Source organism: Amphibalanus amphitrite, unplaced genomic scaffold, assembly GCF_019059575.1.
Source record: "Amphibalanus amphitrite isolate SeventyFive unplaced genomic scaffold, NRLGWU_Aamphi_draft 000398F_arrow, whole genome shotgun sequence".
Lineage (NCBI taxonomy): Eukaryota > Metazoa > Arthropoda > Thecostraca > Balanomorpha > Balanidae > Amphibalanus > Amphibalanus amphitrite.
In genome coordinates this window covers 249,634-269,977 of record NW_024881892.1, presented here as the reverse complement: position 1 = coordinate 269,977, position 20,344 = coordinate 249,634, and the positions used below count along the sequence as shown (strand labels likewise).

At 54.0% G+C, this 20,344-nt stretch overlaps 2 protein-coding genes across 5 annotated transcripts; one reads left to right on the top strand and one right to left on the bottom strand.

Annotated features, from left to right (window-relative positions):
* Positions 1 to 4,074: 4,074 nt before the first annotated feature.
* LOC122390500 (NAD(P)H-hydrate epimerase-like) lies at positions 4,075 to 4,902 on the top strand. Its single transcript, XM_043383511.1, has one exon. The coding sequence runs from the start codon at positions 4,075 to 4,077 to the stop codon at positions 4,900 to 4,902; it is 828 nt and encodes a 275-aa protein (XP_043239446.1).
* A 945-nt stretch (positions 4,903 to 5,847) lies between these two features.
* On the bottom strand, positions 5,848 to 13,403 carry LOC122390504. Of its 4 annotated transcripts, none has more exons than XM_043383517.1 (6): positions 13,385 to 13,403; positions 10,085 to 11,449; positions 7,664 to 9,679; positions 6,919 to 7,388; positions 6,583 to 6,640; positions 5,848 to 6,243 (listed from the first exon to the last, which is right to left on the bottom strand). In XM_043383517.1, exons 2-6 carry the CDS (start codon positions 11,360 to 11,362, stop codon positions 6,133 to 6,135), a joined length of 3,933 nt encoding a protein of 1,310 aa, XP_043239452.1. In that variant the 5' UTR covers positions 11,363 to 11,449; positions 13,385 to 13,403; the 3' UTR covers positions 5,848 to 6,132. The 4 variants fall into 4 exon arrangements, with proteins under 4 accessions (XP_043239452.1, XP_043239451.1, XP_043239454.1 ...); XM_043383516.1 differs by lacking the exon at positions 13,385 to 13,403 and adding an exon at positions 13,061 to 13,165; XM_043383519.1 differs by lacking the exon at positions 13,385 to 13,403 and adding an exon at positions 13,061 to 13,165 and having other exon boundaries at positions 5,848 to 6,240.
* Positions 13,404 to 20,344: the final 6,941 nt, after the last annotated feature.

The following is a 20,344-nucleotide window of genomic DNA, read 5'->3' as shown; positions in this document are numbered from 1 at the left end:
CCCTATTTCAGTGGCGCAGCCAGGGGGGGGGGTCAGAGGGTCAGCTGACCCCCCCGAAATTTCTGTCGGGGGCCCGCTCGAGAAAGAGAGAGAGAAAGAGAGAGAGAGAGAGAGAGAGAGAGAGAGAGAGAGAGAGAGAGAGAGAGAGAGAGAGAGAGAGAGAGAGAGAGAGAGAGAGAGAGAGAGAGAGAGAGAGAGAGAGAGAGAGAGAGAGAGAGAGAGAGAGAGAGAGAGAGAGAGAGAGGAGAGAGGTCGCAATCTAATTGGACGAGCCCGCTTCGAGAAATGCCTACTGGGACACCACGGGTGAGGGGTCGGCCTGGGGCTCCAGGTGGATGGGGCCCGGGCCCCCGGGAGAACGGGCCCGGGCCCCCTGGGTGGATGGGACCCGGGCCCCCGTGGATGGGTCCGGGCCCCCGGGTGGACTGGGCCCGAACCCCCGATGGATGGGGTCCGGGGCCCCCGGCGGATGGGTCCGGGTCCCCGGGAGAACGGGCCCCGAGCCCCGGATGGACGGGACCTGAGCCCCCGGGAGAACGGGCCCGGGCCCCCGGATGGATGGGGCCTGGGGCTCCCGGTGGATGGGCCCGGGCCCCCGGGAGAACGGGCCCGGGCCCCCAGGAGAACGCCCCCTGGCCTCCTGGGTGGATGAGGCCCGGGCCCCGGGTGGATGGGGCCCGGGACCCCGGGAGAACGGGTGCGGGCCCCCTGGTGGATGGGGCCCGGGACCCCCGGTGGATGGGCCCGGGCCCCGGGAGAACGGGCCCGGGCCCCCAGGAGAACGGGCCCGCCGCCCGGGCCCCCTGGGTGGATGGGGCCCGGGCCCCGGGAGAACGGACCCCGAGCCCTGGGTGGACGGGGCCCGGATTCCCGGGTGGATGGGGCCCGGGCCCTTGGGAGAACGGGCCCTGGCCCCCTGGGTGGATGGGGCCCGGGCCCTTGGGAGAACGGGCCCTGGCCCCCTGGGTGGATGGGGTCCGGGCCCCTGGGTGGACGGGGCCCGGACCCCCGGGTGGATGGGGCCCGGGCCCCGGGTGGATGGGGCTCGCCCCCCCCCCCCTGGTGGACGGGCCCCGGAGCCCCGGGTGGATGGGGCCCGGAGCCCAGGTCAGACGTGGCCCGGGCCCCCGTGTGGATAGGGCTCGGGCCCCCGTGTGGATAGGACCCGGGCCCTCGGGTGAATGGGGCCCCCTAGGGTGACCCGCTTGCTCCGCAACGCGAACAAGGGGTATTTTCGATCGGTGGGCGTTTGGTTGGTCTTGTGTCCGTGGGTTATGCATCCATTTCGGTCGATTGCCTTTTGACGGCAAAGTATTTTGGTTTGGGAAAAAAATATCCATCGCATCGAGGTACAGTACAGTACAGTACAGTACCTACAGTACAGTATGTTTTGTTAACCAAGGACAAGAAACATCGGAGACAATGATAGAGGTGCTCGTGTCTAGTGATAACTGATAACCATGCGTTCTACTATAGAACATGCTAAGTATATTTTATAGCATAGGTTGACGTAGGCTACCTATTGAAAAATGGAGGCCATCGATGAATTACTATGTAGAGGTTTGAAATGTTAATATTTTTAAGAATATTGTTGCTCTTCATGCAAAAGCGATGAATGGATCTTGGACAAAATTGCATGCTCTTTTCAACTATGCCATTTTCAATTGTCAAACGTACCAGTTTATGCAGCAAAACCCGTGTAATTAAGTAGGTAAGTCATGAACAAATGTCATTTTCTTCAGCGATTTGTTCCACCTTGTTTTTGATCAATTAGCTTTTCATAATTTTTCCATGAGAGGCGGTACGTTTCTCTTGACCTGACCTTCAGGTGACATTGACATCCACCCTTATGCATGGGAGCAACATCAAATCACATGTTTGAACGCTTGAAACCACGAAAGGACTGCAAACGCGCCGCTAATGCGAGCCGGCATACGCCGAACCGCGATTCTGGCCAAACATGGTCTCGGACAGTCGGCCAGCTTTCGCCTACTTTCCGACCTTTAGATCGGAATTTGACCTTGAATTGACCTTTAGGTCATTTGGGCCAGAGTCATGAAATTTCTAGGGTAGGTGTAAAATTGATAAACGCGAGGGTACTGAAAGTTACGTCGCGATCAGCCGCTTTTTACGCGAGTTATTTGCGAAAAAAAAACTTTAGGGGGGTTGCATCAGGCATCAGACCCTTCCCCTCTGTGCCGCGAGGGTTAAAAATTCTTGTGAGCGAATTCACGTAATGAAGAAGAGTAAAGGCACAATTTACTACAGCAGCCAATAGCTGACATAGAACAGGCACATGGGACTAGTTAAATATTGTCCGACGGAAGCAGGCAACAGTTCCGATTGCATATATGCTATGCATATTGCGGAAGAGGCACATTTCGGCCTCGAAAGATACGAATTTTTACGTCATAGAACATATTTTTGTCGTGGTCAATTTGCGCAAAAATTGAACACCGGGTGATTACCGAGCTATTGTTCTATCCAAATGTTCTGATTCAAACTCGCTCAGGGTTATCGTGCAGGTAAAGGGGGCCCGCTCAGCAGAATGTGTATGAAATATGGAGAGATTCTGAAAAATGGGTGGGGGGCCCGCACACTAGGGGGCCCGCTTTGGAGGCGATGACCCCCCCGAAATGAAATCCTGGCTGCGCCACTGCCCTATTTATAGTTATGTGACTACTGATGAACGGTTAGATAAGATAATTCGTGGCTAGTTCGGAAAGATGTCCGTGATCTCAGACATTCTCATTCCCACCGCGGACTGTGATTTCCGTTTCATGGCATATCGTTCCGCGTGAATTCATTCCCCGGGAGTTATTCGCTTCTCTGTTCCCACAACCGCCTTGCATGATACCCTTTCGCTGGTTCAGTCTGGTCAGGTGGGGTCAACGCTCTCCCTTTCGCCGGCGCGGTTCGGCGCGGCCGACATTCCCGACAGTGGTGGCCGGCGCTCGGGGCGGTGCAGCCTCGGCTGGTCACCTCGCCGCCTCTCTGGAGGGCTCGGCGCCTATCGGGCCGGCCGCGTCCGACACACACCCCCGGTTGCGTCAGCCGGCGGTGCGTGACGTCAGAGCCCGGGCTGTCGGCCGCCGGTAGCTGGCCCTAACCGGATTATTGGCCCCGTAGGCCCAGTGGAGGTGCAAAATAGTGACCCAGACAGAGCTCAGGTGCTGGAATAGTATGGTCCGATGGTATCATACTTCGGTCGGTAGGTAGGCGAGGCCCCGCTCTTGAGAGTAGCGTGTTTTTCGATCCCACGTAACGAACGAACGAAAGTACAGCGGAACATATTCCTAGTCCTACAATTATGCAGGCGAAGGTAAAGTCAAGACACCGTCAGACTTCATTGTCGAGCCGGTATAGACCGACACATGTCGGCCGGGTCTTGCGCGGTGGTGGACCCGCCGGCTGGCTAGCAACAGTTCACGGCTGCTGACAGTCGGCCGACAACACACTGAATCATTGATAGTGATACATTTGACCGCCAAGCTCACCTAGCGTTTGGTGGTTGTATAGGGTCAATATGATCCGGACCGGACCAGACCGGACCAGACCAGAGGCGGAAATATCTGGACTGCCTGCATCGCCAACATTGCATCGATGCATTGTACAAGCGGTGCTTACTGACGATCATGTGCTGGTCATTGGTTAACCCATATACCGTCTAAATTCTAAATGAACCGTCTAAATTATAGGTAATGCAGAAGAGTAGGCCATAAACGGAGACGTGATTTTCACCGGGACGGGGTATGCTTGGTTTAACGTTGACTGTGTTGGGAGCTTGACACTGCTATCGATCGGCAATCGATCCTATCGATTGATGACATCTGTCAACAACTCGGCACTGTTCTGCAGATGGCATAAGATCGATAGCCCACAGCCTCACATTTTGCAATCTGTCCTCGCGTCAGCTAACCACGCTAGGCTCGTCCCGCCCCTTTGTCCACCCTGTCCCTCCTCACCGAACCTCGTACCCCGAGGTGTCGCCGTCCCAGGTACCGCCCCTTTCGTGTGCCCTGTCCCTCCCCCACCGTCCCCTGAGGTGTGGCCCGTGACCTGCCCGCAGGCGGTATGCGCGCTCTGCTCGGTCTGGCTTTGCGCGTGGCGCTGACCGGCCGCTGCTCCTCCGCTGTGCCGCAGACGTATGCGGCGCGCCGACCTCTGACGATGACCGCCCGTCGGCCGAGCACCGTGCGCCACCTGACCCAGCAGGAGGCCACGGCCGTTGACCAGGAGCTCTTCAACGAGTACCAGTTCTCGGTGGACCAGCTGATGGAGCTGGCCGGTCTCAGCTGCGCCACGGCCGTGGCCCGCCACTACCCGCCGGCGCGCGCCGCGCCGGCGCCGCGCGTGCTCGTCGTGTGCGGGCCGGGGAATAACGGCGGCGACGGCCTGGTGTGCGCCCGCCACCTGCGGCTGTTCGGGTTCGCGCCGACCGTGCTGTACCCGGTGCAGAAGGAGGTGCCGCTGTACTCGCGGCTGGCGCACCAGTGCCGGCGGGACGGCGTTCAGGTACTGGACGCCCCGCCGGCGGATGTCGCCGACTTCCAGATCATGGTGGACGCCCTGTTCGGATTCAGCTTCCGGCCGCCGGTGCGCGACACTCTGGCGCCGGCGCTGCGGGTGCTGGCGGAGGCCAAAGTACCCGTCTGTAGCGTGGACGTGCCGTCCGGCTGGCACGTCGAGAACGGCCCGGACGGCCCCGAGGCACTCCGCCCCGCGCTGCTCGTCTCCCTGACGGCGCCCAAAGTGTGCGCCAAACACTTCAGCGGCGCGCACTACCTGGGTGGCCGCTTCGTGCCGACGGCGCTGGCCGAGAAGTACGACATGCGGCTGCCCGAGTACCCCGGCACCGACTGTGTGGTGAGGCTGGACGGCGCCGGCGACCCCGCTGCCTAATCTCCGCAGAGGGCGGCAAAAGGTGGATGCCGATCTCGGTGTCGTCCCTTCTCGGTCAGATCATATGATCACCCCGTTCCCCTTATCCTCTCACCCCAGTGACGATATAAACACTAACAGGAGCATTGAGCAAGGAGCAAGGGCTGTGCAACGTAGCGACGCTACCTAAATAGACACGACGGCCGGCATTGAGACACGTGACACGGTCGCTTGTTACGAAAGCAATCCGATAAACTTTCCGTATCTCGAACCATTTAGAAGACCTCTTGTCTCTGTTTGAGTGAGCTGTTGGCTGTGGACAATTAGCAGTGAAGACAGACGCATGTATCGCAACAGTGCCGAGAAACGTTAGCAGTGCCGTCTGCGCTTTCATGGGACTCCAGTTGTGTCGGAAAATGATTTCCAGTATAAGTAAAGTAATCTTGGTTACAATAGCCGTTCGAAGTAGGGCGGTCTGTGCGGCTGTATGGATTGATACGGCGCCTAGCGAGTGGAAAACTACACCGTGCAACGCACTGTCTGCAGCGATAATAAACCGATCTTGCAGCGTGAACCATACTTTGTTTGCAGAGCCCGGCCGTACAGACGGCTTCTGGCCGCGAGGGACAGGACGGGACGGGAGGGGAGGTTACACACACCGCCGGAGAGGGCTGGAGGGGAAGGGTGGCAAACTACATAATAACAAACAGCTGGCCATACCAGCTGCATATGCAACACCACTCACCAGACGGCAAAAACAAGGTCGATGCTCGACCCTGGCCACCTGCCGGCCATTTACCGTACTAAGAACGCCAGGATGTGGTCCCGTAATCACTAGCTGGCGTGCCGGGTAAGAAGGCTGGGTGTAAATCAGAATAGCGTGCGACGCTGGGAGCGGGTGTCATGGCTCCCGGCCCGTCCTGGCCTACATACAGATACCGACCAGCATCGACCACACGGAAACCATTGAGCAATCGCACAGTATATTTCTCCGTTCCATAACATAAATAAATAAGACTTCAGAACATCTTTCAACACTGGGCTTACGAAAACTTGACGCCTTCGACCCTGAACATTCCAATACTATGAGATCAAACGTTTGAGAGACTAGAATATCGCTATGGTGAGCATGAGCTGCAAAATAAAATACTGACCCACGGAATGCATATGGGAATGGCACGTATCTGCGTTGGAGGCAGTGCTGCAGCGGGCGGTGTTGGTCGCTGCGCCTGTGGGCACGCCTGTGTGCGTTCAGCAGGCGGTAGAGCGGATCACGCCCTCCAGGATACAGCGCGAGCGCAGGTTCACCTCTCTGGCGAGCAGGCTGGCCCGGTCCCACGGGGCGAGAACGTCTCGGTACTGCTGCCGAACACACGGCGCAAGGCGGTCAGCCGGGATTTCGGACGGCTGATAGGGGGAAGGGCCATACATAGAAAGCGACGCAACATTAGGCTTGACATGAAGAACAAATGAAACAGGAAGCTTGACTTAAAATCAAAACAAGCGAAGCAGTGGGCAGACTGTTCCCACGTAGCAGCAATCTCACAAGCGTGGTATTGTAGCATCTGGACAGCCCGGCGTCGCTGAGAGCACTCGATGATAATCTCGTCTGATAGCGAGTCAATAGTTACACAGACAGCTGGCGGAACAGCGTTCCACCGCCTCCCTCACATACTTTATCAGTCAGCCGTACATACGCACCTTAGCGGAGGCCGTGGCCGATGTGAGCTCCCCGTCACTACGGGAGACCGCCGCTGGACTGCGGAAAACAAAGACAGGAGTGTCAGTATCACATGGTCGACTGTGTGACACGGGAGTCGCGACACACTCAGAGGGAATTACACGCGGAAGGAGGGGATAATGATATTACCACAGCGTTGCTAGGTGACAGAATAAACACTCAATTTTACCGTCAGCTCCAACAGCGGTGTTATAATGACTGCTGCTGACGGCATCCTTTGGGGTCAGTGACACCGCTCCGATACTCCATTCTCTCTCCCTTCCTCATCCTTCTCTCCCTCTCGCACCCTCTCTCACCGCGGCTGACACGCCGTCGGCGCCGCCGCCTCCGTCTCCGTCTGCACGGCCCGCTCGCAGCTGGCAGCGCGGCGCGGTGCCGGCCGGCGGATGTCCCAGCGGCGGGCCGGCGGCGGCGCCGAGCACTGCAGGCGAGCCGGCTCGGCGGCCAGCGGCGCCGGCTTGTCGGGCAGCAGCGGCAGCTGGAGGCCGCGCCGCTCGCGCAGGTAGCGGCGCCGCCGGCGCGCGCCGCTCGCCTCCGAGGAGCCGGGAGACCCGGGCGTGACGGGAGTGACGGGCGTCACTGGCGTGCGCAGCTCGTCCACCAGTCGGCAGAAGCCGCTCATCTGACGCTGGAGACCGCGCACGGCTCCGGCCAGCCGCCGCAGCTCGGGACCGGGCCGGCAGGGTGTGGGCTCGCCGGCGGCCGGCCGCCCGTCAGGAGGGGGCTCCGGGGACACCTCTGCCAGCCGCGCCCGCCACTGCTCCACCTGACCGACCACAGACAGAACCGTCACGGAATGGTGCCAAGGTTGTAGGGAAAACACAGGCCATGCCTCGCTGTGCCATAATAAAAGCTCTTCGCCTACGCCTTTCATATTGATGATACGTCCACTAAGCATCATAGCTCACTAATATCCTGACAAGCACAGGCGATATTCAGTTCTCAAAGAGATCAAGTATCTGACGGCAACTATGGGCTAGCAGGATAGATGCAACTATTGTGTCAGATACACTACAGCCCAATCATCCCCGTCCCACCTACCTTCCTGGTCGGGCTGACTGTGCGCGGCGACATCAGGCTGCAGTAAGAGCCGGCTCCGTCTCCGTGCTCCGACTCCAGCTCAGACAGCGGCAGGGGCGGCACGGCTGTCCTCTGAGCGTCCCCCTCGGCAGACGCCGACCCCCGGAAGCCGCCCGGCTGACAGCCAGCAGGGGGCGCCACACACCGCTCGGCAGCGCCGCCCGTGCCGGCAGAGGGCTCTGCGCGCCCGTCCTGTGGCGGCACTCCGCCGTCACTGACGCTGTGAGGGGAGAGTCGGCCCAGGGCGAGGTCCCCCTCCGGTACCGAGCCGACACCGGCAGGGTGGCGTCGTCGTACTGGCAGCTCCTGAGGCGCCGGATCACCGCCGTTCTGACCAGCACACCGACTAGGAGACTGAGATCGCTCTTCACGGCAGGCAGCCGCCTTAGCACAGCTCCGAGCCGGCTCAACGGCGCTCTTGTTACTCCTCCGACCGGTCGGCGTCTCGCCCTCGCCGCGTCCACCTGTCCTATCCACCACCGACTGTCCACCCGTCCAGTCCACCGCAGTACATCCACCTGACCAGTCCACGACTCTTCTGCCGACAGATTCTGACCGCTCACACCCGGCATCCTCTCCTTCATAACGCCCTTTGCTCGTCACCCTCCTCGTCACGGGCACACCCACTACCTCCGCGCGGTCTAACACTCCTCCTGGTGAGACAGACACCCTATTCCGTGAGATCCTGCGCGACAGGCTGCGGCAGCGGCGCGCCGTGCGGCTGGACCGGCCGCGGTGTGCCACCATCGCCTGAATCACCTCCACCTGTGAGGCCAGCACACTCAGCACGCCCTGCAAGCGGTCACGGGACGCCGGAGGGTCTTTGGACGCGGGCTGAACTGCCGCGGCTGTGTCGGTGGAGGTGTGGGACGCGCCGCGGAAGCCAGGCTCGGAGGAGGAGCGGCGGCGCCGACGGCGATAGAGGCGGGACAGAGAGCTCGACATCGGACGGCGCTTGGCGTGTCTGTCACTGTGTCTTGGTGATTCACTGCCGTCAGAGATATGAGATCGAGAAGCCCGGGAAGCGGTGAGCGACACGGACGGATTGTTGTGCTCTGAGATCCGCGACACGGACGGAGCATAGTGCTCTGAGATCAGAGATGAACGGGAGTCTCTTGGAGACGATACGCGGGGTTGGGGACGGGGACTCGGCACAATATCATGTGACAGTGAGCGCGTCTTCCTTTTACGGTCACTCGACGACTGGCGGCTCCCCACAGAGTTTTCCTCGGCCGAGTTGGAAAGACAGTGATGCTTGTGCGATTTTGACCCGTGCATCTTGTTCGGTCTCGGTTCTGGACTGACCATGTCCGAGTCACGTGACGAATGCCGCTGCTCCGGCGAAGGGTCACGTGATGACACGGACGAGGGTGATGGCTCGGAATCCTGTGAACTCAGTTCTTTCTCTATGGAATGGTCACGTGACTCGTTCAGATTCAGAGATGGGGAATCACGTGACCGGTGATGATGTTCCGCCGACAGGTCATGTGACTGCTCAGCATGACCTTCATACTCTCCACGTGACCGATGCAAGTCCTCCGATGAAGAACCACGTGATCGACTTCCTACACGAATACTCACGCCATTCTCAAAGTGCCACTTCTCATCACGGACATCTGCCTTCACAGCCCGATTATGCGCTGAGGACCCTGTGCTTCCTCTTCCTTTCTTTGATCCCGAAGACCTCCGTACCTGCTTCTCTCGTTCCCTCACCTCCTTTTCCTCTCCCTCTCCCTCCTCGCCGCTCTGCACGCGTCCCGTCTCTCCCGTCCCCTCTCCCTCTCGCCGATATCTCCCGGTCCGGTCGTCGTCTCCGGAGTCCAGTGCCTGGGACGGGTGGCGGTGCCGACTGTGGTACTGGGGCAGGACAGGCGGAGCCGAGGTGGGCCCCCAGCCGGCAGGTGCGGCCCGGAGCTCAGCTGACGGAGACCGCTCGCCGCCCAGCACACATCCGGAGACAGACACCGGCGAACAGCGCTGCAACGGACGGCACGCGTCAAAACCGCACGGTGGGTATTCTGTGCTGCGTGAAGCAGGTGGCTGTATAAGTTATATAACCTATCGCTAACATCATCTCTCACTATAACCGTCCACCTTTATATAACCGTCCTTACAAGGCTAGCATTGAGTCCTAAAATAGTTCGCATCAGGCTGTCACAATAATCTTTTTTGAGCCTAAGCCTATTGTAAGTGAGCACGATTCTCAGACATATGGTAAACACGGAAACAGTACATTTTTCCAAGACGATGAACTATGAGTAACTGACGCTATCAAAGGAGTTGATATGGTAAATACCGCGACACAGATCAGGAATCGTGACAACAGCAATCTTTTTAGTCTCACGTCGGTCATTCACGGAAAGCCAGAAAGGGATAACTTACCATGTGATAAAGGTGGCCTTCCTCAACGAGATTCTTCACACTATCGTTTAAATCAACACTACCACGCTCAGAAAAACTAGAGTCCTTTGATCCCACACCCTCTGGGAACAATTCCTTCTTCGACTTGACAAATCTCAGAAAACTAGACTCCTCATCGCTGTGCCGTCTCAAAATTGCACTCTTGACACCGCTGAGCCGGGAGAACCGAGAACTCTGACTAGTGTGCGTTTCATTGGGCGAGATCATAATCATCTTTCCATCATGGACTTCCCAGCCGTCACTGGCGTGAAAGGACGGTCTCGGCGCCTGGCTGCCAGGCCGCCCTGCGCCCATGGGCCGCTGGAACCTCATCCTGTCGATGTACGTCTCGGCCTCGGCGTACTTGGTCACCAGCTGCTCGTACTGACTCTGCAGCTGCTCGAGCTGCCTTTCGCGCTCCTTCCGCTCGGCCCGCTCGGCCGCCAGCCGTTCGGCCAGCGCCCGACAGTCTGCGGCCGGCGTGGCCGTGTCGCCGGCCTCGGCGCCGCCCGCGGATACATCCGGCTCGGCGTCCGCCGCCGGGTCGGGTGAACGGTCCGAGTCGCGGCGGCGGCGCGCCCGCGCGGCCCGGTCCTGCTGTCGGCGCCGCTGGATGTAGGCGGCCACGCGACTGGACACTGCGCTGTAGTCGGGCCGCGCCGCCAGCAGACACGGCTGGCTGCGGTGCCGCTGCGACAGGGTGCCGCGGCCGGCCGCCGGCGCCAGGTGAGTCTCGCTGCGCCACGGTTGTCGCTGCCGCGCCCCGACCGCCTCCGAGTCCGAGTCGCTGTCGGCGGGCGGCTCGGCGCCCTCCGAGGAGCCGGCCAAGTCCGACTCGGAGCGCCAGTGTCGCGGCACTACACGCCCGTCTGCTCGGCGCGCCGCCACGTCTCCAGGTCGCGCGTCCAGTGGCCGTCCTCCTGGCGGCGCCAGCACTGCTGCTTGCGCACCCAGTTGCCGTTCTCGCGTGTCCACAGGCCGTTGCGGCGCGTCCAGCCGTCCCCCTGCGGCACCCAGAGGGCGTCGTGGCGCACCCAGAGCTCGTTCTTGCACTCCCAGACGGTCTTTCGCGGCGACACCAGCGCCCCGACCAGCAGCGTCACCCTGCCCCACGACGTGAGCATCGCGGCGGAGCGTCACACCGGCCGCCGGCGGGCAGACTGGTGTCGGGGACCCCGGCCGCTCCCCATGGATCGCTGAGTACGTCTGCTTCCCACGGACGCCGGGCGGCGCTGGCGGCTCAGCTGGACACACCTCCATTGCTGCCGCTCACTCCCTTACTGTGATAAACAAAGCTTAAGGACTTTTTGGAGCTGAGTGCTGTCATGACTTCAGATTTGCAGTCAACTGAAAAGAAAGTAGGAAATTGTAAATACAAATTAGGCAAAGATATCAACATGCAACTGATTAATAGATAGCATGAACTCTGCAGAGACTGCATTCTACAAACAGAGTATAGTAGTGTGTCTATTACATTCAAACAGCAGTGAATATTTCATAATTGTACCAATTCACTGTTATTGTTCATTGTCATTATCCAGACAGATTCATTGCTACTGAGATAAATCAATACCAAGAAAAGCAAATGCCAATGTCATAACATTTTTGAGAGACATTCATGATACCCAATTCAATTCCTTGTGGAATCAGATACTTAAAAGATACAAACAGAACAAAATCGCAAAAGTAAGATGATAGCCAAAAATGGTTATTAGGATAAAAAGAACAGACATATTGATGCTGCTACTTTTGGTCTCAGGTCATCATGGAACAGCCCATGCCTACTAACATGCCAATATTTACCAATGACAGATCCAGGGGGTCATTTGGTTTAGTTGGGGCATGTGACCCTCACAGGCTCCAACAGAACCAATTAGATTATATGAAAATGCATTATTTTCCTTGTGTTATAAGAAAGATCAACAGCTTTATGAAAAAATGAAAGTTTTTGCACAGTAACACTCCAAAACACTAAATTTAAAATTAAGGATTTAAAAATGTAAAAACCATACAAAACAAAATATTTTCCTCCTATTGATACAAATTGATTCAGATTCAGGAGAAAATCTTTGTATGGCTGTTTTCAAACCAGAATAAAAATTCATAACAACCAGTAAATGTGTAGATGAAGCACGCTGAAGATAAAAGCATAATCTAACCTGACCTAACCTTACCTACTGAGCTACAACCTTAAACCTACCAACCTAAAATGTGCCTAAAACCTACAGGCCACAAGCTTACAACAGCTACCAACCTTAAACCTAAAACCTACAACCTAGACCTACCGATATAGGTACCAACTGTACTTCATCTACACATATACTGTAGGTTGGTAGGTTGCAGGTTGGACGTTGGTAGTTGAACTGGTCACTGGAGGGATGTAGGTTTTAGGTTAGTACCTAGATTGTTTGGTAGGTTAGTAGATGAGGTTAGGTCAGGTTAAATTATGTTTTTTTATTTGGACTTCATCTTAACATTTACCACAATGTAACAGGCATAACCCCAAAGCCATACAAGCAAGTAAAAGTGGTGAAAACAAGGCGACATCATTGGCATATCAACTACAGCATTTCTGCCTGCCGTTATTGTATAAAATGGCTAAATCGTAGATCGATTTGTTTCTGAGATTTAGCCGGAAATGTAAAAGGGCAAAACCTACCGCTAAATCTCGCGAGAGCCGTACACTCATCAAAAAAAGCCAAAATGATCAACTTCCCAAAATTCACCAACTTTCTTTTTCTCATGCATTGCTGTTTAGCATGATTTCAATTTTCATGTTGATGCAAGTTGCAAGAATGGAAAATGTCAATCATCATTGTATCCATTTTTGAAATAAATCAGAATATGCCAGAGAAGGTAACTGCCAAAATAAAAAATAAAAATGAAATGCCTTCCACTGAATTTGGTGACCATTCGGGAACATATCAAAGTCAATAGTCAAATGGAGATGTCACTTACTATACTGCACCTTGAGCTTCAGCAGTAAAAATAAAGGTTCAGTGAAACAAAGTTAAGACAAAATGCGCCAGGTTTAGGCATGGTTTAGGCCTTGGTTTAGGCCAGGGTATATGGTTTAGGCGGCACGTGACCGCCTGAGGCGGAAGGGGGTAAAATATTTTCGTCATTTAATGCTCAATGCAAACGCTGCGACTTTTTACAAGACCTTCTCCTCGTCGTTGTTCCTTGCTTTCAACGACTGGTCCCCGAGTGATGACTATCCTCACGCAAGATAAGATGAATGGAGCTAGCATTTAGGCCCAAAAAATATATCGGAAATGTTACAAAAGCTTCTTTTGAAGGAGATGAATTGAATGGTTTTGGAGCCTCACGAAACATGTTTCAGATATGACGCGTCAAACAAACTGACGCATAAAGACTGTTCAAAAGTGTGAGCGGCAGCTCCGCAAGCACTTGATGACAAATGAAAATCATAGGTTCTGCCCGGTCGCCATAGCAACAAGCGAGCGTCACAAATTTCGAACACTATCTGAGTGCGCCATGTTCGACTACATCGAGGACGATGGGTGATGGTTGCCAGCTGATTAAATTAATGAAACGCGAATAAATTAACTTTTGCTTGAGATGGCAAGTAAAAATGTGTTTATTAATTTCAAATAACATTGAATTAGTTTTTGTATATACAATAACTACAACGCCTCTGTGCAAGGAATAAATCAAGGCTTATGAAAATCGTGGGTAGGGTTGGGAAAAGCAGAAAAAGGATCACGTGACTAGCGTCCCAACCTTATCTGTAAGAATCTGGTAGGGGGTAAACACTATGGGCAGGGTAAACATATTTTCGTCATTTAATGCTCAATGCAATCGCTGCGACTGTGAGAAAATCACGGTCGCGGTGGGCGCGACCGGCGCCGCCACCTTCGGTGACCGTGCCACGATCGCGGTGGATGTGACCTGCGTCCTGCATCACTGCCTCTGGTGGCGCAAGGCTCGCTGCAACACCACGCAGCGGCGGCGTGGACCGCGGCCGGTGCCGTGGTGAGACCGTACCGCCCACACGCACCGGCGAGGCGGCACGGTGTCGCAACCTACGCACTGGCCACTGACCGACCTTCGCCCGACCCCTCGGGACGTGACGGTGAACCCGGGACGGAGCGCGAGGAGATGGCTTTAGCCCGACCCTGGGGCCGGGCGCGCTGGCGAGACCGGGCGGGCGCGCGAGGTCACGACTTTCACGCCGCACAGCCGTGCCACGTGAAGTACGCGTTTCTCCGACGTTTAGAACATGTAGTTTCTATATTTATGTAATTAGCCCTGCGATGGATTGGAACAGGCTTTTTCTCCTGTAGCTCTGTATACCTAACAACGAATAAATAGGAGCAGACCTGGAATACGGATCGATCGCATTATTCCTTGTGTGAAATAGATTACGACGTATTACGGTAAATACGTGCGTAATAACTTATTGCAGGACCGACCCTCACGGACTGCATGATTTATTGTACTTTACAGTGTTCGATATGCCACGTTCTAAGCTGATGTATGTCGCCCAATTTGATACGGGTTGCATAGTCTATTGCACATATAACATAAGATACCTTAGAGACAAAACTGACTGTGTCACGGAATGTTCACTATTTTACGTGGTTTCACGGGTTTTCCATGAAAGCAGAAAACATAATGCTAGTTTCATTGTTTGTCGGTTGCATTAGGTACGTTTAAAAATTGGCAATGTAACATTACGAGAAACAATACGGGCCTTCTGGTACAATAAACAACGATGAGGTACCGGGTCGCATTGTTTATTGTAATGATATTAACTGTTGACAAAAAGTGTGTGACTTTATATCCTATCTGGTATTCAAGTTATATGAAAATCTGACATCTTGTGAGTTTGTGAGTTAGCGCTTGTTTCGCTGGTGGTGTCGTCATTCGCGAATAAGGACGGATTCTCACGGCCATGCCTGTAACGTGCGTGTATGTGTATTATTTCTATATGTTATACTGTGGCCCTCGGATTGCGTGAAAGTACGCGGGTTGTGACGTCACACTGCGTGTGACGGTATAAATACGCGCGCGTGGCGTAGGCTCGGGGCTCGCTCTACTGGCTCGCTTCTGGCTCTCTCTTGTTCGCCCTCGCTGGCACTCGTCCGCCTCGTCACGGACGGAGCGGTGCTCCTCCGCGGCCTCGCCACGCAGTAATGTGAGTACCGGTGGGTCGCCGGTCCAGTCAGGACCTGTTTGTGCCCGAGTGACGCAGTAGTGTTTTCTTCACTGTGCGTGTAGCGGGTAACATTGCGCCTGTCTGCCTATTGCCTGGTAACTGTGCTATTGCTTTACTCGAATCTAATCTCATGTCTTTTATAGCCTGTAATGTAATATACCTGTTCCAAGACAAAGCAAATTCTTTGTAGTTGGTAACGTTTACATCCGAAAGGGACGAATGCTTTAGAAGTTGGGCTAAAAATAAAAAACTTTCATACCCCTAGACAAACGACCTGCTCAGCAGACACTTAACGCGTGAAGCCAAGCTGGCAAAGTAAAACAATAAAATTCACACGACTTTTTACAAGACCTTCTCCTCGTCGCTGTTCGCCTGTTTCTTGCTTTCAACGACTAGTCCCCGAGTAATGACCATACTCATTACTCACGCAAGAAAGGATGAATAGCTAGCAATTAAGCCCAAAAAACATATCGAAAATGTTACAAAACACTTCATTTGAAGGAGATGAATTGAATGGTTTTCGGAACACACAGACGGACGACTTAGAAAACGATTGTACGGACCTGATCTTACAGGCATCTTAGGCACCCTACCTATTTATTTTAGGGTAGGCAAAGGAAAAAAACTTTAATTCAGTTACGTCAATTAAAAGTAGTGAGACAGAAATAGCCACCAGCTTAAACTGTATAGGTGGATGGAAGGGAGCGTAAAGTGTTCCAGAGAAGACGTGCGCTCATAGCTCTTGGTCTCGGACAGGAGACACGCAGTCAGTCAGTGTTCTATTACTGGCGGCGCAATTAACTAGTGCGCCGGCCGACCAATCGACCCGGCTGTCACCGTATAGGCCGCCGCCAGGGCGTCTCCAGATGAGAACGGGCTGCCTAGGGTTTCCCGGGACGAATAGGGCCGTGCGCGCCGCTCCGTGGCGATCGCGAACCCACCGTTCCCATGACGACGCGCAGGTAACGAACTATGTATACGCCGGCCGGCCGGTAATGCATTACGGCACGGGCTGCCGGCGCCGCCCGGGTCAGCGCTAGTGCGACTTATTGCCTCTCGGTGACGGCCGAATGCGATCCGTCATGCCATGAAGGCGTGGGCAGCTATTCCTTGTGCGGAACCGGATGTAGACCTGCCTAAAGAGTAGGCACTATGCCTATATACCTAATCAGTAGGTACTCATATGTATAGCGGGTACGTATGTAGGCACGGGACACTGAATGACGAATATTGTCACGTTCGCATACCTATACAGAAAATTATAAACCTAACTCGCTCCGTCCGTGCGACAGGCAAACATGCGACGCTAAATGCGGAATGTTCTCGGCGCCAAAAAAAGAACACCACACTTCCTTGTCCTGGAGGACGGTCACTCCTACTAGACAACTCGCGATGAGGTCAACTCAATCACGCATGAGCAGAGCACATCTACCTAATCATCCGGGCCACATCCACATCTCTATCCGATTAAACCATCAATTTCCCATTTCTCTTCTTCAAATCAACCTACAAGACAAAAAGAAACCGTGCTGGCCAGACTGAGGCTAGGACACACGTATCCTACACACTCGCATATATACGACCGTGTACCACCTCCAATATGTCACTATTGCCCCACACATCCAAGATACACAATACAACACTTCATACTCCACTGCCCACGCCTACAGCACCACAGAAGACACATTATAAGACACATTACCACACATGGCCTCAGTCTGGATTTGCCAACTATCCTTGGCGACCATCACCCAGAGCTTCATGATTTGCTTTTTATCTTTCTCCAGGAGGCACGTCTTATTAACAGCATATAGAAACCACCTCACTGAGACAAAAGGAACCCCGAGCACGGGCATGAGTGGGCGCCGTGGGGACGATAGTAACGCGGCGCCCAGTTCCTTACTCTTACAACCTAAATCCCGGTCGTTTATTTACATTTTCCTTTTGATTGCATCGTGTGCTCGCGCTCTAGCCATTGATGTTTCTTGCACTGTGTAACTGGCATGTGTAACTGGCGGCCCCCTATTGCGCTCTCCGACCCGCTAAGGCGGAGTCGTTGAGAGCCAACGCCGACTGGCAGCCAAGGTGTTTACGCCTGTGGTCGCCGGGCGCCCCTCCCCAGCACGGGCCGTCATTATCCCTTCCCTTTTACCTCCTACACATTAGATTAAACAACTGTAGGGGTTTTTTCCCCGCGCTCTTTGGCTACAGCGCGGGGTTTTCCCCTTTGCAATAGGCGTCAGGTTTTTTGTTATTTAGGACTTTTTCCCTGACCAATACACCCCACACCAGTACACTGACACCTTACACAAGTGTATGAATATGTGATGTAAATAAATGTTACCGTTTCTTCACTGAAAAAAATCGTGGAACCCCATTTCTTACAATCTGACACCCCATACTCCAAAATACTCCTAAATTAGGCTCCGTTTTCATGATTTTAGGATGTCATGGGTGTTGTGACACCCGACACGGGAGCCCCATTACCTTTTGACGCCCCAAAAATGTACATGACCCCCTTGGGAGAGGTTCGGCTAGCAAACTCCCCAAAAATTGCAGGCCAAAAAATTGGAGTGTCGCTGAGACACCCCCGTTGAAACCCCTCTGGGGTGTCATTATCCTGGAGTGACACCCCGTGTTGCATTCCAAAGTGTCGCTGCGACCCTCAGTCAGGGGCGTACCGCCCATACCGCAAATACCGCAAATGCGGTATGGCTGGCGGCGACGTGCCCAGGGGGCCCCCTTGGGCAAAAATAAAAAAAGTGCCCTCGCGGGCCGAAGGCCCGCTAGGGAATCTTTGCTCGCTATCGCTACGCATGGAAATGATATATATGGTTGGCGAAAAAAATTGAATTCGCGTGGTGTTTTCCCTGAGCCGATTGGACGTCTAGAAGTTGAGATATACGCAAAAAATCTGTTCCAACCTACAAAAGTTCTTGGTTAAAAAAGCTACCGTGTCATGCGTTGGTCGTGCACACTACGGGGCGCCGCAAGGCCGCGAACGGAAAGAGTACTCCTCACCCGGTTATAAATATAGTAGGGGAGAGCGGGGAGAGTTGTATCATGTCCAAGTTGTATCAGGGCGAATTGTGCCAAACTTATCCAATAGATAGCGCTCGTGACACGACCAGCCGACGAGGTTTTCCGGGCGCCATCTTTCCCTGTTCTGTCGTGTGGCTGGGTGGACGCGTCTCGAGGTGAGAGCCGATTTTATGTTTTTTTAATGTCATTCTAAAAAATTGAGTTGCAAGAAAATGTGTGTTTTGGGCATTTAGATGTGCACGAATTTGAAAGATCTCCGTAGCGGTGGTGAGGGTAGGTTCTAAGGCTGCGTTAGTGAAAATGGATTTCTCCAGCTGTCCGCTGTTTTTGAGCACGAGGATGTTTTTTCCAAGATGGCGGCGAGGTACATGTTGTATCAGAGCCGGGTGGGGTATGTTGTAACATGTATGTATGTATGGGTATGTTGCTTTTGATCGCGAAAGCTAAGCGCTGTCTCGCGTTTGTATAGGTAGCTAGTCAATACTCGTTCCATTTCGGCACAAAATGTGTTGACTTCTTTGCTCTTAACGGGCCACTTTTGCATCTAGTCTGTTGATGTTTCGTTCGTTTCGATGTTTCGTTCGGATTGCATTGACCTAAGTTTGGTCTCATAAAAGTGAAGCCTTTGAGCATATACATTGTATTAACCCCATTTAATGTTGTTGTTATGTTCAAAACCAGTAGCAAGCACACTCCCTGAAACGTGAAATACCTAGTGATACAAATTACCCCACCATGTGATACAACTCACCCAAGCCATGGGGCAAGTTGTATCAAAAACATTGTTCTATTCGGCAGACCGTAGAAGAAAAACTGGTAGAGGTAGCGGAAAAGTTACTTTGCACAAAAAAGCAGAAGAATCAAGGAAGGAGATAGTATGGAAATAATGAGTTTATCACGGATAGTTACGAGGTTATGGGTCTCGGAGTAAAAACTGATACAACCCACCCCACTCTCCCCTATGAGATTCTCGTTCCGAAAGACATTAAATCCTCGCCGGGAGTTTTTCGGAAGTATAGGGGAGTAGAGCTGCTCTGAGCGACCCCCTGCTGAAGGCCCGCGGTTCCCCGCGTGGGGGTCAGGAACAATGTGGGGAGTTATATCATAATTGAACAGGGGAGTCGAGCTGCTGTATTTTACACCCTAATTTGGGAGTTTGACACCCTGTCGGGTGCTTAGGGACCAAGAAGGTAGAGCTTCAAATCCTACCGATAGATGGCGCAAACTAAAGTTGGTAAAATCGGGACCTGTTTTTCACGAATGGCTGGTGCATGTTTGGAGCTAAGGCAAAAGTGTGCATAGCGTAGAGTGGCCAACTATATCACGATGATATCTAGACTGATTACCGTGTCATACGTTGGTCGTGCACACTACAGGGCGCCGCAAGGCCGCGAACGGAAAGAGTAACTCCTCACCCGGTTATAAATATAGTCTGAGATTCTCGTTCCGAATATATTTAATCCTCGCCGGGAGGTTTTCGGAAGTATAGGGGAGTAGAGCTGCTCTGAGCGATTCCCTGCTGAAGGCACGCGGTTCCCCGCGTGGGGATCTGGAACAATATAGGGAGGTATATCAGAAGAACGGGGGAGTCGAGCTGATATATTATACACCCTCATTTGGGAGTTTGACACCCTGTCGGGTGCTTATAGGGACCAAAAAGGGGTGCTCGGCTGATATTTGAGGGATGTCACCTGCAGTCTAACGGAACCCCATGTGGGCCGGCGCTGACCCCCCTTTAGCGGCTGCGACTCCCCACTATGCGTCGAAACCCTCCTGGGGTGTACGCCAAACACCCCATTTATAATAGCTCAGTGACTCCCCTCAAAACACCCCACTCGGGTGTTATTTTTGACATGACCGTCAATACCCCGTACAGGGTGTCATTTTTTCTTTCAGTGTTCATCTGTGTTTTGTTCCGGCTTTTTCGGCACTTCGGCAAAAGTAAGTTCCCCCATTAGATTTGCTCACAACTAAGGATAGGCTCCCACGTTGCTATTGCTTCCGGGTTCACATAAACC

What these genes read in the sequence shown, in the direction of transcription:
- LOC122390500 (XM_043383511.1), top strand. Translation starts at nt 4,075, where the DNA reads ATGCGCGCTCTGCTCGGTCTGGCTTTGCGCGTGGCGCTGACCGGCCGC.
- LOC122390504 (XM_043383517.1), bottom strand. Translation starts at nt 11,362, where the DNA reads ATGGAGGTGTGTCCAGCTGAGCCGCCAGCGCCGCCCGGCGTCCGTGGG. An exon ending in CAGTCAGCCCGACCAGGAAG is followed by an intron (nt 7,389 to 7,663) that starts GTAGGTGGGACG and finishes GTGGTCGGTCAG; the next exon opens with GTGGAGCAGTGGCGGGCGCG. An exon ending in CGGCCACGGCCTCCGCTAAG is followed by an intron (nt 6,244 to 6,582) that starts GTGCGTATGTAC and finishes TGTGTTCGGCAG; the next exon opens with CAGTACCGAGACGTTCTCGC.